A 17,626-nucleotide genomic window follows, 5' to 3' on the forward strand; every position below is an offset into this window, starting at 1 on the left:
ACATCTGGAGGGCACCAGGTTTGTGAAAGCTGTCTAAGATCATGTCAGATTACTTAAAAGAACACAGTTGATGTATTAACTAAAGCTGAAAAGGAAAAAAAACCTTCTGATGAATTTGCACTACAGTATTTTTATATATATAGAATATGAACCACTCTTCTGTTTGGGAGCTGGTGTTCTTTGATGCTTACTGGAGAGGTGGAAGCAAAGTAAAATGGTCTCTCCCTGAAAGCATGAAGCTGATCATCAGTGGGAGTCCATTGGTTTTTCTTGGGATGGGCAGCTGTAGCACCTCCTCTGTTCTATGTTCCCTGCGGCCACAACAGCATTCAGAAAGTTCCATGACAAAGGGAATTTAATTACCATTTCAGCACCAGTACAGCAATTTCCATTAGTGGAAACAGAGGCAATTTTCCAGCAAGAATACCCTGTGGTGCTGTTCCTGTGCCACTGGTGGTATTTAATCATGTAGACGGAACGCGAGGAAGCCGCAGTAAGATGCAAGCAGGAAATAATTTGTCTGCTTTCTTTCTAAGCTGAATACATTCAGACTGTTTCATTCCTTTGGCTGAAGAGAATATTGGATGCTGAAGTCCACAGGCTACTTTAGGGTCACCTTCTTCTGGAATTTCACTTGGGTGCCTATATTCATTCAGACCTCACTGGTTTCATCTTGTTTGCCAGCATGTAATTGGTGCTGGGAAGGCAAGCAAATTGATGCAGTGTGACATGCTATTTTTCAAGGTTTTCATCTTGTATCTCCCTGGTTCCATCCTCTTCTAAACATGATTTGAAATGGATTTGAGGTTATACTGTGTTATTTTCATGGTGCCCCTGTATACCTTGATGCGGGGCTGTCTTTCCTCTACTTATATAAAGTTTTTAACCATCTTATTGGACCCAGTGGAACTGGTCCATGATGTCTCCTTTGTTATGGGTGGTTTGATGGCTGCTGCTTGGGCAATCAGCACATTTTGCAAAGAGCATTAAGAATTGCAATGCCTTAGTTCCTTAACGGAATTTTAGTATTATGTTCAAATGTTCCTACCCTATATTCCTTCCTGATTCTACCATGACCATTTTTGGCCACACTGTGTTATTTTTAGCTGGTCCCTCGTCTGTCCTTTTTACCTGAAGCTTCAGTGAACTTCATAGTTTAGGCTGCGAGTCTCATTTGTCCTTGCCCAACTTGCAAAACTATTAGGTGTGCTCTGGGAAAGCCCACCTCCCACTACCCTGCCTATGTTTGATTGAGGAGAATAGGATCCCGTTGGAAGCAGGAAAGCCATTTCTCTGTTCCCTTGATGCTTTTATGGAACTCAAATTGGCAGCATCACTCTGAGTGGTTGCCTCCTCCATCCTTGCCCTCCTGCTTCCTCCAGCTCTAAACACTTCATTTGTTGTGAGAGGTTCTGGAAGAACAGAGTAGCGATAGCCCAGCTGCAGCTTCTAAGGCAGGGGATCTGTGAAGGGAAGCAGCCCAATCAATGGCTCACAAAAGCAGACTCACAGCTGAGCAATAAAAGCCGTGGGCTGCTCTCGCTGCAGATGCCCCATAAACCTGGTGCATGAAGGCTCTTTTTGTTAGGGATCTGTACTATTCTCATTGCTGGCAGCCCTGGAGGAAGGGACAGGTCCCTTCTCCTTGCACCAGGGAGAATATTGCCCAGCAATTTAATTGAGGCAGTATTTTACTATCAAAAAGACATGCCAGAGAGAGAGGTAAGATTCAGCCTTTCCGAGAGGAGGCTGGTTCAAAGTGCAGATAAAATAAATAAAAATGTGCAGGTGTTGTTTTATTTGTTGAATGGGATCCAGAAACTTACTCACATGGAACTTGTTTCTGTTTTGGAGAGGACTGTATTTCTCCCGGTACCCAAACATCAATATATAGTTGTTAGGGGAAACTGATTATTTTTCCACCTTATGGGACCATTGCCCTTTGGCATGCTGTACCAAATGTGGTAGCATGCTCTATCCTTCCCCTGATCTGATGTTGTTATAAGGGGCTTTAGACAACCACATCGCGTGTGTTCTTTTAGTGCATGTGGGTGGGGAATCATTTGAACCCTCTTTTGTGACGCTAATTACAATATGCAGATTATACCTATGCAATAGACCACTGAGAAGATACTCTTCTGTAAACAATGGGATGCAGATATCATTTGTGTATCTCTTCCTTGCTCTTTTCAGTGACGTGTCCCAAGCTGCCCCGCTCTCACTCCTTGCTGTGACTTTTCAGATTTGTTTTGTAACTTTAGGTGAGCTTGCTACCTGAAGGGGTTTTGCTTTGAATAGCCCGTTGGGTTCACACGGCAAGTCTCCATTTTCCTCAGGGATTGCTCCCGCTTTGCACATCCAGAGTATCATGCAGCTTTTAAGAAAGGAGTGAGCCTCTCATCCATGTTTTTGTTTTGTTCATAAATATCCCTCCAAGGGCATACTGGCCATCTAATATATCAGGCATAGGCAAACTCAGCCCTCCAGATGTTTTGGGACTACAGCTCCCATGATCCCTAGCTAATAGAACCAGTGGTCAGAGATGATGGGAATTGTAATCCCAAAACATCTGGAGGACTGAGTTTGCCTATGCCTGTAATATATCATGGAGTTACCGTAGATTTGATAGAAGATTATGGAAATAATATGAGCAGTACTGAAATGGTATGTTAAATGTTTCTATTGAAAGTTTGGAGTTTTGTATTTTTTATGTTTATTACAATAACCTCTCTAATTATACATTTTTTTAAAAAAAGATTTGAGTGAGAGCAGAAATTAAGTCATTTTTTTCTCTCCCTCTCCATGTCTGCGCATTTGCACATATGCACATGTGCATTTGCACACACACACACCATGATGCCTTCTAATCCATTCAGAGTGAATTTAATGTTTCATCATTGCCTTTGAACCAAGGCTTGCAGGGATATTCTGTATGTATCGTAGGGGGCATGGATCAAATCCATAACTAACTTTCATCAGCCAATGTAAGGAGAAATTGGAGTTTTTTAAACCTATGGTGCTATAATTTTCTAATGAAGTCTATAGCCAAGTCAGGTCTACTCTGTCATTGTTATCCTACCTTATCCCAGAGTCAGTTTGCCACATTATCTTTGCATCTTCTATTTTATTTTTTATCATCTATCTATCTATCTATCTATCTCACAATTTCCAAAACCACATTCACATTAAAATAAAATAAAAATCCCATTCATATATTTCTTTAAAATAAAACAATCATTTATGACTTCCCTTCTTGCCCTTCCCTGGTTCCTTTAATTTTTTGCCAGGCCTCCTTATTTGGGACCTCACTCGCCTGCCATTACTGGGCTAACAAAATCCTAGCTGCTTTAGTAGCATACATAAATTGATTGCATCTACTTCTTGTTACATTGTGACCTATTATTATTATTGTTATTATTGCTATGCTTATTATTCCACTAACTATTCTAAAAAGTAACTCCCATTTGAGATCCTCAAGAGACAGAGTTCCAGAGGGGCAGTAATGGAGAAGTGACTGGTTTATGTTCGTGTGGAAAGTGAAGGCAGTGAAGGGCATAAAATCTACCCTCTGATCTTTATTGCACCCACCTGTTCACTCTAACACTTTGTTGAGACGAGGATGTAGGGCACCCTCCTCCTTATTTGAATTGCATTCTCTAAAGTGACATATGGGTAGCTTATGTCTCTTTCCCCCCTCACCAAGAGGGCAAATATCTTTAAAAAAAAAAAAATCAAAAATCCAAGCAGGGGATCTGTAACCATCTCCAGCTGTCATCTCAGGAAGAAAGAGAAGAATTTACAGTCAACAATAATCCACTGGGAACCTCTTCTGTACTGGTTTCATTGAATTAAATGAGACACTTCGGCAAGCACTCCTCCTTCCCATGTTTGTCTAGCGTGGTTTTTTTAAACAACAACAAAAACCTGAAATTGCCTCTGAGGACTTAACCAGACCTCCGTTTGCCCCACTGCTTCCCTGGGGAAACTGGTAATCTTTAGTGCTGAATTGCAACAAACAGCAATCGTTTTTTCCGCAAATTGCTGTTGGTTCCGATTTCAGCTTTAAAAAATAATGCAGGAGCTTCATTGTTTATCTGTAGTTTGGCTCTAAGCCAGGCACAGGCAAACTCAGCCCTCCAGATGTTTTGGGACTACAACTCCCATCCTCCCTAGCTAACAGGACCAGTGGTCAGGGATGATGGGAGTTGTAGTCCCAAAAAACATCTGGAGGGCCGAGTTTGCCTTTGCCTGCCCTAAGTACTGAAGGGAAGAGGTCAGGTCCTCCCCACTACCCAAGCTTAATGGGGACAGAGCTCAAGGAGATGCCTTAACAGTGCGGCACATGTAGAAAGACCTGCCACAGGTGGAAACAGTCAGGAGGAAAGACATGGATTGAGAACATGGATCGGCTGCTGTAGGTCAGTAGAAAATCCAGGGGCTGCAGTTGAGGGGATTTCAGAAGCAAAAGCTGCCAGGGTGTTTGGGAGCCACCAGGGATTCCTGTGTTCTAAATCCCACCCTTTCAGGCTCAGAAGAACCATTGTGTTGAGTGAGCACATCAAGAAGAAGGCTGGGGTCAGTGTGGGGATGGTGGTCCATCAGGGCAAATGAAGAACTGCACCCATCTTTTCTAAGCCAACCCCCACCTACCTGACTTCTTAGAACCAGTCCAGGAGGTGCCAATACCTGCCAGCTCCCTCCTCCTCAGTCTCAGGGTGTGTTTGCATTACTGCCTCAGAGCACAGCGAGGTTGTTGGGTTCTTTTTTGCAGCTCTCCCCCCCCCATCAGCTGTTGACATGGCACAGTCCCAGCACGGCCTCTGAATGAATAGCTCTAGCTCTGAGGGTAGGAGGCATGATCAAGTGGTTAGAGCAAAGTGGCTAATTATGAACTATATTCCATTTAGCGAATGGGATTCTGTGCTCAGTCCTGCCTATCAGAACAGCCACTACAGTGGCTAAATGGCCTTAGTTATCCTTGCCTGCTTATTTGTGTTGTTAAAATTGCTTCTAGGATGCACCCTTCTGAAATCTAGCCCTGCGAAGCACAATATGCTGTTTCAGGCATTTCTGGCTGCGCTCATTACTCCTCGCCACCCACCACCAGCATGCTTGCCTTTCGCGTTGTTGATTTAGTACTGACTCTTCCCCCTGAAAGAGCGGCTGCATGGCTTCAGAGCAGGGCTTTGTTCCTGCGAGAGATAAATTAGAGGCATCTCTTAGGGAGACTGAATTACCCCAGTGAACCACAGCTTGGAAATAAGGGGATGAAACACCTTGTCAGGTTCCCTCTCTCCGTAGCTGGATGAGGAACGCCGTCCAGCCCCACACGTGATTCCAGATCCTAGGTGGGAAGTCCATCTGGAACAAGTGCTGAGAAAATCCCAGGCTCCTGGTTGCCTAGGCACCTAAAAATGTTTTGTTGGTGCCTAGACAATTTGCAAAGTAAATTCAGTTCTCTGCAGCATTGCTCCCTCAAAACTCTTGTTCTGGTTCTCGGGAAATCCAAACATTTCCCCCGCAAACTGCCCTAGAACTACTACGGTAAATCGCACAGCAGTTCAATCCCACCCCCACGCCTGGGCTCTGTGGTATTGCAAATGCCAGCAGACAGATGGATTACACTCTTGCCAGTTTTGGGCCTCGTGGAAACACAGGAGTCAACCGGAGGATATGGGCCTCTCTTTTAGCTGGTAGAAGCAGGGCTGCATCCTTACAGAAAGCCAGGAATCCCACTGCTGGGGTGAGGAGGCAGGCAAGGGATGCTTATTGCCATGGCGATGGTGTCATGACAAGTTATTTTGCTCCATTTCACGGCATGTGTGGGATTAGAACAGAGAGCGAGCGTTTGTGACTATGCATGTGTGTGCAGCATCTATTGTTTAATGTGCCTACATACAGTTGTGTGCTCTCACTCACACACAATATCCTGTCCTATTCTTTCATCTTCAAGCATTTACATGTTCCCATACACTCTCCTATGTACATGCTTTGTCTCATACGCGTATGTGCTTCTTAACATACCATTGTAGCAACCAGTTAAATGCTCCCCCTGGGACTGTATTAGCTAGCTTAAATTGGCAAATTAGCTCTTTTGCATTACAAAGCATCTTGGGCTCCGTGATCTTGATGCCTTTAATATTTCTTTTGTTTATTGACTTCCCCTTTTTGCTGTGAAATTAATTTTTATTGCTCTGATTGTCTCATTTCCCCTTTAATCATCTGAACACCAGCTGTCTTCATTATTTTAAAGGCGCTGCCGTACTGGCCTTCAGGATACAACAAGCATTCTCCCTCTTGCTCATTTTCCCCCTTCTGAAATGTGTGCAGTCTCCAGCATCCCTTTATGTTTCAGGAGGCAAGCCAGTTTTTACTTTAAGAGACTGGATGATCAGAACCACCAGAAGTTGGGCCTTCTTCAAAGTAGCTGGCTGCCAGCAGACAATGGTCTGCCAACCAGACACTGAGGGCTTATGCACACTTTCTGTTGTTCCATAGGGAAAACCACTCTTTAGTGCTCATTCGGAGCAAACAGCTATTTGGGTTTTCTGCAGGTTGCTATTTGTTCCGATTTAGAGCTAAAGAGAGGGTTTTTCCTGAGAAAGAAGTGGGGCAAGAGGAAAACTGCTTGGACTCATGCTTTCTAGGCAAGTGTCCCTCTGTGAATATCCACACTGTCTGAAACTGGCGATAGGTTCTCCCTGAGCATAATGGAAATGACTGTGCTTTTCACCAAACACTGTGTGTGTGCAGCAGGGTGCCATGGGTCCAAACTGAGAAGGACAGGCACCACACTGCTTTCATACAGAGCAGTGAACTGTGAACAACAGCGAGCAGTGTAGTGGCTGGAGTTTCAGACTAGGAACTAGGGTTCAAATCCCTAGTCGCCCCACTAACTGTTTGACTTTGGGCCAATAACTGTCTCTCAGCCTCACCTACTTCACAGGGTTGCCACAGGGATTGCTTGAGAGGGAGAACCAGGTACACCACCTTGAGTTCCTTTCAGAAAATAAATAAATAAATACATTAACAAATTAGAAATCTGAGGTATGTGAGGGAGATGGATGGAGGTCAGCAGGGCTGTGGGAAGTACAGGTAGGGGCCTATTTTATGTTAACCCAGCAGCATCCATCGCTGCCCATACCTGGACAAACTCTACATGTTAAAAGCAGAGGGGAAATGCGCTGTGTACCTTTGTCTCTTGCATGGCACGGTTGCCTCCGACTTGCACTTCTCCTCGTCTTTTCCAGGCTGTAGGCCATGTAGGACCAGGCCAGGTAGTCTACACGGGTCGAATAGCATCTCTGGTTCCCTCCCTTTCCTGTATCATACCTGATCTCTGAGCAGAAGGAGAGTAAAATGGGCTTGGGAGTGTTTTCTGCGTTCTGTTCCAGGAGTTGGGAAGAAGAGTAACTGAGAGACCTTTTGTCTGAGAAAGTGTTTTTTAAGTATATCGGTTGGAGCAGGGGGCGAACGTGCTTTGGTGCTGTCACAGCAAAAGGGTTCCTTAAACCCAGAACCTCTGAGTTAACTTTGAGCCTGTAAGAAAGAAGGGGGGGGGGGAATGTGAAATTGTAGTCAAGTGCCATCCTGCAGGGTTCTACTCCTGGACGTCCTTTTTCTGTCTTCAACTAAATGCTTCCCTTCAAAAGAAAAAAAAGTGCATCTCCATCCTTGGCTTTCCCTGCACTTCCTTTCTAATCTTTCCCCCCTTCTGTGTCCCATTTGTCTTCCTACAGACGGCACTCCCTTGAGTGAGCTCTCCTGGTCTTCCTCTCTGGTGGTTGTGGCTGTTTCCTTCTCTGGGCTGTTCACATTCATCTTCCTCATGTTGGCCTGTCTGTGCTGCAAGAAGGGGGGCATTGGCTTCAAGGTAAGCACTGTGGGAAGCCCACGTCCTCCCTAGGGCTAGCTGTGTAGCAGCACTGGACTTTGCGGTAGGGAGGGAGGTCGTTCTCTGTCTCCTCGGGGTCTGTGATTGCCAGGAGAGGTGGCGGGTGCTCAGCATTGGGCTAGAACTAACCTCGCTCTGGGTAGCCCTTCTTAGAACACCCGTGACAAGGAGGCAAGATTCGTGTGGGAGAGAAGCAGATTTTGGGGGCGCACCCTTGTTCACAAACTCTTGCTGCTCAGAGAAAGCAGGGGCAGAGAGAGAAGTGTGTTTGTGTGTGAAAGAGAGAGGGCAGCAGGTAAAGGGTCTTAGCTGTGACAGGAATCAGCAAGGAATTCAGTATGGGCTGAAGATGAAATGGGGTGGGCAAGGTTAGTGAGCAGCAACATCCTCCAACTAAGCCTGGTGTCAGGGGCTTGCTGAGAATCGTAGAGTTGGAAGGGACCACAAGGGTCATCTAGTCCAACCGCCTGCAATGCAGGAATCTTTCGCCCAATGTGGGGCTCGAACCTGTGACCCTGAGGTTGAGAACCTCACGCTCTACCAACTGAGCTAGCAAGCCTTAGAACACAGCAAGGGTTGTCTGGCATTCTGTTGGAAGTGGGGGTGTTGGGGTTGAAGGAGACCCTGTTGAGTCCTAGCCAACCCAGAAGAAGAGGCAGGTGAGCAGGTGAAAACATAGGAAGTTGCCTTACTCCGTTCAGACTGTTGTCTGCCTAGGCCTGAGTGCCAGCAGCTCACCAGGGTCTCAGGAGGGCCATTGACACCTGCTTCCTGAGCCTTTTAAATGGAGAGGCCAGAGAGTGATCCTGGGACCTTCCACATGAAATGCAAGTGCTCTTCCAGTGAAATAACTGGAGGCTGTTGGGCCAAGAGGCAGCGGGCTTCAGTGTGATGGCTGCTGTTTCCCTGAGGCACTGTGTCAGAATTTAGACCAGGTTTGTACACCAATGCCTTTTTTCGTACGTGCGACAAAGGAACACTCCTGCAAGTGGGGCGATTTAGTAAATCAGAGCTGTCTTTAAAGCCTCCAGGAAGGGCAGAAGCAGTGGGGATTTTTGGTGGGGCTGAGCTCAGTAGGAAGGAGGGCATTCTCTCTGGAAGCCTCCTTTGCACAGTCTGGTGCCGTGCTGTGAGGAGCAGGTAAGAAGAGGCCACGAAATATGAAAAGGCACACAAAGAGAGTAGCAAAAGTCCATAGGTGCCCTTGAAACAACATCAAAGCGTGTTTCAGGTCCGATGGCTCTTCATCAGCACCAACCAAACAAGTTTTAATGAGGAGAGAAGTGTTTGTGCAAACTATCTGCCTTAACACGCTCTTCCATGCACACCTTTTGCAGGTAAGGGCGCAGACTCCCAAGGCGCTTTCCTCTCCCTGACAGCATAAGCTCTGTCGACTTCTAACGGGGAGCTCAGTGGTGCAGTAGGCATTTCAGGGTACTGAGATGGCCTAAGACAGGGGTCCCCAAACTAAGGTCCACGGGCTGGATAAGGCCCGAGGGACTCGTTTATCCAGCCCGCGGCGAGCCCCACCACTCGCTCTTACCGGCGCTGTGCTGTGCAGCTGCCCACTTCCGGGTCGGAGGAGCACCGGAAATAGCTTGTGCGCATGCGCAAGTGTTATTTCCGATGCACATCTGGGTTGGAGGAGGCCTGTGCACATGCACACAAGCTATTTCCGGTGCTCCTCCAACCTGGAAGTGTGCCAGAAATAGCATGTGCACATGCGTATGGGCACACACTCCCCCGCCCTCTGGCCCGCCACGTGATCGGCGCTAGAGACACCGGCCCAAGGTGCGGTAAGTTTGCTGACCCCTGTCCTAAGAGGAAGGATCTCTTTTTTTTTTGCCTCTTGTCTTGAAGGAAATACACGAGTCTTAATTTGTGAGCCACGCATGACATCCCCTTCTTGCTAGAGTAGTGGCAGGGTGTCCCTTCTTAAATTCCCAGGCTGGCTGGCATCCTTGTCCAGTCTTGGCGGTGGCCGGCCCTGGAATGCCCCACTAGGGAGTGGGTAGTGCCAGCCTGATCTCACAGGCACAGAATGTGCTGGAGAAATGTGTTGCTGAGATTCTTGCGGGGGCTCTTGGCAGCCAGGCCGCGGTGCAGCCGTGGGGTGCTGGAATGGAAGCTATGGACAGTCCCGTGGGCTGGCGGCTGTGCAGCACCGGCCAGGTTTTGCCGTGGGAACAATGAGGCACTTCAGAGGCCCCTACGCTGCCTATATAGGGGGCGCAGGGAGGGTTTGCAAAGCAGCCTCCATGCTTTCCCTGTGGAAATGCTGCTGCAGCGCAAGGGCGTCATGGCACAAGGGTGATGCTCACCCTTTCCTACCTGGTTGCTGGGGCAGCCTTCGGTGGGATAAAGTCCATCCAGGTAACTGGAAGTGCCTACTTGGCTTTTGCATGGAGTGAATGGGGAGGTGGGAGATGCTGCGGCCACAAATTGCAGGCGGGGTGTGTGTGCATGTGTGGATGGGGAGGTGGGCGCATTGAACTTTGCGTGCTATTGCCGGGGTTGGTGGTGTTGAAGGGCACTTCAGGGAGGGTGCATTTATTAACACTCTTTCTCTGGGCACTCTTGCCTAGAGCTGGAGAAGCGAATCCCGGGAGAAGAGGCTGAGGATGGTTTTGAGGTGTCTGCCCTGCACGGGGGCCAGCACAGTGCCAAAAACAGCCTGTAATGTAGAACTGGGAAACCCTGGGCAGCCCTCCCCCTGCCCCCTGACCAAGGTGAGGCTGCTTCTCCCTCAACTGTATTTATGACTGTGTCTCTCTCACTGGGGGCAGGGTGGAAGGAGCAGAGCAGCCGCCACTGGCCACACAAGCCGAAACAAAAGCAGGGGTACCAGCATGGGACAACAAGCGTCCATCCAAGGGCGGGGTGGGCGCAATGGGCTGCGTTACTCTGCATTCAGGTCCCCTGGGGCTTCCTAGCTTTCCCATGCAGAAATAGGACTGGGGGCAGAGGCCTGGAAGGTGTAGCGCCGGCCATTAACCTGCCCTCTAGCCCAGCCTTGTGCCCTCCAGATGCTGTTGGTTTCCAACTCCCATCAGCCCCAGCCAGCATGGCCAAGGGTCAGGGATGCTGGGAGTTGTAGTCCAGCAAAAAGCCAACAAATGGACACCAGGTGGGGAAAGCCAGCCTTAAACCTTTGTCGCTTTGCCTATGGGACTGAGCTCCATCTCTTGAGTCTGCAGAGAATCCTGGGCAGATGATGCTTTGCCAGTTTTTGCTGCTTCTGTCCTTGTTCATCAAAGCTTTTCTTGCCAGCTGCACCGCTCATGGAGCGTCTGTGTTTCCAAAGGGAATTGAAAATTGGCTGCCATTAAATGTCCTAGGAGCTGTTGCCCTGGATCCGTGAAACCAAGCTTGAGCTAGCAAACCGCCAATTCTCAATTTGTGTTTGTGTGTGTGTGCACTGCTATCTCTGTCACCCCACCCCCTAAGTTTTAGTGTTTGGATCTGGACGGGAGCGTATGAGCAGCTGCGCCCTTCACATGGCTGTGGCATGGTTCATGCGTGTGCTCAACAGTGTATGTGGCTGCTTGAAGTTGAATTGCACCTGCACAGTCCCAGATGGCAAGGCTGTTTGCATGAAGCGGCTTCCCCATGCAGCTATCCCCTCTACAAGAACAGGGCATGGCTGAAGCTGTCCCGTCTGAGCGGAGGGAGGTCTGCTTCACACAAGTGGCTGGCTGGCTTGCTTGCTTGCTTGCTTGCTTGCTTGCTATTCCATAGAGCTGCATTCTGCAACTCCCATTTCAAGCTGTTATACCATAGGGATGAGCCAGGCCCGTGTGTGCGAGAGGGCTCTATAGGTCTGTGTTGCTGGCCAGTGTTTACTCTCCTCTTGCATATGGACACTACAGAGACTCCTAACAGTAACTCCCTCCCCCAGGGAACTCCATTAATTGTTGTGGGATGGGGGTGGGGGGTAGCGGAGGAGACGGGAAAAGAATTAGGCAATCTCTAACAGAGAATTCGAAGCAAACTTTTCAAAGGGCATTTCCCCATTGTCTTGGGTTGACAGTTAAAATGGTTAAAGCCAATATTGGTTTTAGTGCAAATTGGGCATATGTATGAGAAGGCTGTGCTTAGTGCTTTTGTTTTTCCATTGTGTGTAGCTCAAGGATGTTTATACATGTATTCCTCCCCTGGCTGTTTATGGGATGGGGGAATGTGTGTGCCTGTTCCTCCCCACCTGTGTGCTTGGTCCCTTTTAAGCGTACAGAAGAATGCAAGGGAGTTGCCACCCACCACCTGGGTGTATTTTGGAACTAGGAAGCTGCCTTCTACCAGGTTGGGATAAAGAATAATGGCAGTAAAGATCCTTAGAATCCAAGACATGAACAATGGCAAGATCCAGAATATGAAAATTGTATTTCATTATTCTTATGAGTAAGGTAAACTACATCAGTGAAGGTACAGAAACACAAAACCAAATGATACAAATCAGAGGAAAGCATGCCAGTAGAGAAAAATCCATTTTGCCTGCTCAATCTTTTTCAATTCTGCTTTCTCAATAGTCAGAATTGACTTTTTATCTACCTGTCTGCTGTCTTCTGAATTATATTATTTAGTTTTGTGTTTCTGTATCTTCCTTGGTGCAGTTTATGTTTTATAGATCACCATTATAATACAGTGGATTTTTTTATATAGTCTGGGCCTTGTAATTGTGTATGCTTTGCTTCACATAATGTTGGACTATTGGTCCATCTAGCTTATCTCATGCCAGTTGGCTGCATCTTTCCAAAATTCCAGGCAGGCAGCCTTTCCCCTCCTTACCTAGAAGTGCCAGAGATTGAACCTGGCACCTTTGGCATGCAGAGCAGCTGCTCTGCTACAGAGCCTCAACTCGTCCCTTATTTATGGGTTCAGTACATGTATCTGTGCCTCCTCATCTGTGTTTGAGATGGCACCGATGATGTCAGTGATGAAGATGTTATAGAAGAGTAATGATTGCTTCACATGCATTATTGCAATAATCCTTATGTGACTGGCATTACGAGTATAATGATGGGGAATGCATGCTTCCACCCTTCCCTTTTCTACATGTGTATAAAAATGTTTCCTTGCCCTGTGCTGGGCTCCTTTTTCTCTCTCCCTATCTGTCTTGCCCACCCCTATCCCCCACCCCAGGAATTTGATAATGCCGAGGGAGAAGAGTATGCTAGTGAATTCTCAGCCCAGGGCTCACCCGCTACCCAGAATGGCCCAGAGGTTTACATTCTGCCTCTCACCGAAGTCTCCTTGCCCATGTCCAGGCAACCTGGGCGCTCAGGTAAGTTGCTGAACCCTCTGCATTTCGGATTTTGTCCACCCTTTCAGTTTTAGCAACGGTGCACATTTGCAACATGCAAAATAAGAGCATGACCTTCGATTTTCACATGGCTAACCAAACCTGGAATCTCCATTCTTGCAATAATGAGTATGGAACAGAAGTTCTGTTCTTGCAATAACAAGTATGGATTAGAATCCCCCCCCCCCCCACAAAAGTGGGCAGAAAACTCCTTCCTTTAACCTTCGTGATTTTGCACTGTTCACTATGGTTGAAAAGATGTAATGGGTTGCCTATGTGCACCCTCAAAGCAACTATGTACTGACACATTTATTATGGCACTAACACATTTGTTATGACATACGCTTTCCTTGATTAGAGTGCCATGATAAATGTGTTAGTCTTTCAAGACTCTCTTTTGTTTTTGTTGCAAGAGGCTACTAATACAGCTACCACCCTCTGGAAGTTTTTGCCATGCCCATTCAGTGATCTTACATATGAGTTGTTTCCTAGAGGAAGCTGTCACAGGTGTACAGAGAAAAGTGAAGCAGGTGCAGTAGTGGTCACTACTATTGTTACCTGGTGCTTTTTGTAGAGTGACATAAATGAGAAGCCAAAGCCCAGCCTGCCCCAGGAGCTTACAGCCTCAGGAGAAGAGGCAGATGTGATCAGAAGACCGTGGACAGTGGAATTACACATTTTTATTTTATTTTAAAAACCTCTAACCTCAGGCTTAAACATGTGATCTGCTGAAGAGTTGGAAGAAATGCAAAACAGATTAGATGTTGTCTTTTGTAGGCATAGGAAGATGCAAAATCTAGAGCTGTGCAGAGCATACAATCAGAACGCCAGATGTTCCGTGCAACACAGAAGCTCTCGTCCTTTTGCCAAAATATGTCAGTCCAAGAAAAATACACCTTAAGCTGTTGTATATTCTGTCTCATCCCACCGGGACTTAAGGCAGCAACAATTGCCCCTAATGAGCAGGCGATCTTAAAGTGGCCAAAACAAGGCAGTATGCTTACGATGGTATGGATCCAAAGGTCACCATAGGGGGGGGTCTAACATCTGGGTTTCCCCAAGTGTCCGTCCCCCCCAACTCCCAGCAAGATAAAAGCTCCAAGAGATCCCTTCTGTCTGCAGCCCTTTTAGCTCAGCTATCTGCCATATATTGCAAGGCTCCCCCCCCCCCACTCGCCTTCTCCTCCACACAATGGATGGTCTCATTCCTGCTGCCCACAGCCCACTTGCAGCTGCTTGGTGGATACTGTGTCTGGGTGGATCAAGTCCTCGTTCCAGTCATGGAGTTCGGTTCCCTTCGCCCACATCTATCCTCTATGATGTAGATGCTTCTGTTGGCACTCACAGCAGCTGCAGCAGAGGGGGGCCGGCAGGGTTGGTTTTACGTGCGCAGTGTGCGGGTTTGTTTGCAACTTCCTGGGAGCTGCTTTCTGCCTGTTATGTACTGAGTTGAATAGGATCCAAACTGTAGCAGTCTGATTGGTCCTAGAACAATAGGATCCAAAAGGCAGCAGTCTGATTGGTCCTAGAACAATAGGATTCAGAATGCAGCAGTATGATTGGTTGGCAGGAACCACCCAATCCTGCTCCAGATAGAAGTGAATCCACAACCTGATTGGCTTACAGTAGAATTCCAGAATTAGCCAATCATGTGCAGCCCATTGTGTAATAATGTATATAAAGCAGATACTGTGAGGGGACATTTATTCATTCCTCCTCACCACTATGAGCTGAATAAAGAGCATGAAATCACTTTGCGACTCTGAGTATATTTCACTGGCGACGAGGATGGGATCCCGCTGAGCTGACTGCCACACACAGCACCGCAGCACCGCCAACTGCCGCACCGCTGCCTCGCACCGTGTATCCAGGCTTCAGCTCCGGGGCACAAGGAACTCAGAATGGCAGCCAACAGCAGCTTCTCGCCATTCAACCCAGCATCTGGAGACTGGGAAGCGTACGCCTCCCGTTTCACCTTCCTCCTAGAAGCCAAAGGGGTCACCGACGAAGAAGACGCCAAGAAGAGGGCGATATTCTTCAGCGTCTGCGGAGAGGAGACGTTTGAAATCGCCCGGGCTCTCCTTGCGCCTGAAGACGTCGCTACTGTTCCATACAAAACAATAATGGAACAGCTGAAGGGGCACTTTTCGCCGCAGCCCTCAGTGGTGGCTCGTCGAAATGCCTTCTACGCAAAGCGGCAAGCCCCTGGGGAAACCATAACTGGGTTTGTGACCTCTCTCCGCCAAGCCGCCCGGTTCTGCAACTTCTCAGAGCTGGAGAACATGCTTCGTGACCGCCTCGTCGGTGGCCTGAAGGATGAGAAGCTGCAACGGCGCCTCTACGCTAAGAAGGACCTAACGTTCCAGGTCGCTCTGGAGGAGGCCCTGGCAACAGAAGCTGCCGAGAGGTCGACCCAAGAGGCACAGCCGAGCCTGCCATCCCAACCGAGGGTCCACCATGAAGACCTCACCGACGACTCAGGATCCGACAGGGAGGAGGTGCACCGAGTACAGCAGCGCACTCAAGCAGCGCACAGACCACAGCTGCCTCGACGAGAAGGAGGGAACTGCGCAAGCTGCGGGGAGAGTCACGAGAGGAGGACCTGCCGTTTCCGCAACGCAGAGTGCAGGCAGTGCAGAAAATCGGGACACATCGCCCGGGTGTGTCGGGCTCGGCCCACCCGACACCAGGCATCAGATGACCAATCCAAGAGCCCCAGGTCCCGGGGCCCAACGCACCAAGGCAACTCGACGGAGCTCACGGACTTCCAGGTATACCAGTTGCCCCACCCCAACGTAGAGAAAATTTATGTAGAGGTACAGATAGAGGGGGCCCCATGCCGCATGGAGCTTGACACGGGTTCAACTCTATCCATAATCTCGGCAAGGACCTTAAGGAAACTGTGTCCCACTGGGGGTCCCAAACTCAGGCCGGCCCCATTCACCCTCCGGGACTTCCAGAAACGTAAGGTCCCCACAATGGGGGTGGGGACCTTCAGGGTGCAATACCGAGGGCGGACGCGGCAACTGGACTTGCTTGTGGTCAAGGGCCCCTACATTAGCTTACTGGGATTGGCATGGTTTGGACCACTGGGGCTAGCTGTCACCGGGGTGAACCACACTAGCTTACAAGTGGACGTGGACGCCATATGCAAGGAATTTCCAGGGGTTTTCGATGGGAAATTGGGACAGTATACGGGCCCCCCCATTGCGCTACAGCTTGACCCCGCAGTACGACCGGTCAGGCTCAAGGCCCGCCGGGTCCCGTTCGCCTTGAAACCCCGTATAGACGAGGAATTGGACCGACTCGTAGAGCAAGGAGTGCTGGAGCCGGTGCCTAATGCTCCCTGGGAAACCCCAATCGTCACACCCGTCAAGCCTAATGGTTCGGTCCGCATCTGCGCAGACTACAAATGTACCATAAACAAGGCCCTCACGGCCCACGCATACCCAGTGCCAGTGGTCAGCCATGTCCTTGCCACCCTGGCTGGGTCGAAAATTTTTGGCAAGCTGGACTTGGCCCAAGCATATCAACAGCTGCCAGTAGATGAGGCCACAGCAGAGGCACAGACGATTGTGACGCACAGAGGAGCGTTCAGGGTAAAGCGGCTGCAATTCGGTGTCAGCGTGGCACCAGGCATATTCCAGAATATAATGGACTCTCTCCTTAAAGGGATTCCTGGCGTCACCCCCTTCTTCGATGATGTGTTGATTGCCGGCCCCACACCAGAGGAGTTTGAGGACCGCCTCCGCACCGTTCTGCACCGTTTCCAGACGGCGGGTCTCAAGGTGAAGCGGGAAAAATGTCTACTAGGAGTGCCTCAGGTGGACTTTCTGGGATTTATGGTGGACGCAGAAGGGGTCCACCCGACTGGGGACAAGGTACGGGCCATTTGTGATGCCCCAGCGCCCAAGAGCAAGACTGAACTTCAGGCCTTCTTGGGACTATTGAACTTTTACCATTCCTTCCTTCCCCACAAGGCGGCGGTAGCGGAGCCCCTACACAGACTCCTGGACAAGCGGGCCCCTTGGGTGTGGGGCCAGCGCCAGGAGGCCGCATTCCAGGCAGTCAAGGACTTGCTTGTCTCAAACTCGGTCTTGGCACACTTCGACGAGAGGCTGCCGGTGGTGCTAGCATGCGACGCCTCACCCTATGGCATTGGAGCTGTCCTGGGGCACCAACTCCCGGATGGAAGAGAGGTACCGGTGGCGTACTTTTCCCAGACACTCAACACAACCGAGCGGAACTACTCGCAAATCGACAAGGAGGGTCTGGCAATCGTAAAGGGAGTAAAAAAATTCCATGATTTCTTGTACGGGCGGCCCTTCACCGTGGTGACTGACCACAAGCCGTTGCTTGGCTTGTTTGCCCCCGAAAAGCAGACCCCCCAAGTGCTGTCTCCTCGCGTCCTCAGGTGGTCAATTTTCCTTGCC

The 17,626-nt window shown here is 48.9% G+C and overlaps 1 protein-coding gene across 7 annotated transcripts in view; it reads left to right on the top strand.

Moving 5' to 3' along the window:
- AATK (apoptosis associated tyrosine kinase) overlaps nt 1-17,626 on the top strand; it is a 92,033-nt gene that overhangs the window by 48,201 nt on the left and 26,206 nt on the right. For 4 of the 7 annotated variants that reach the window (XR_013982400.1, XM_080993578.1, XM_080993577.1 and 1 more), the window contains exons 2-4: nt 7,740-7,873; nt 10,480-10,623; nt 13,034-13,175. Coding sequence is in view for 6 of the 7 variants with exons in the window: in XM_080993578.1 (XP_080849704.1) it covers nt 7,740-7,873; nt 10,480-10,623; nt 13,034-13,175 (420 nt within the window). In the remaining variant the exon portion in view is untranslated. Of the gene's footprint in view, nt 1-7,739; nt 7,874-10,097; nt 10,268-10,479; nt 10,624-13,033; nt 13,176-17,626 lie in introns of those variants that run through there. The other 3 variants (XM_080993579.1, XM_080993581.1, XM_080993582.1) reach the window with 3 other exon arrangements.

This window comes from Podarcis pityusensis, assembly GCF_964106645.2.
Source record: "Podarcis pityusensis genome assembly, chromosome: 2".
In the NCBI taxonomy this organism is placed as follows: Eukaryota; Metazoa; Chordata; class Lepidosauria; order Squamata; family Lacertidae; genus Podarcis; species Podarcis pityusensis.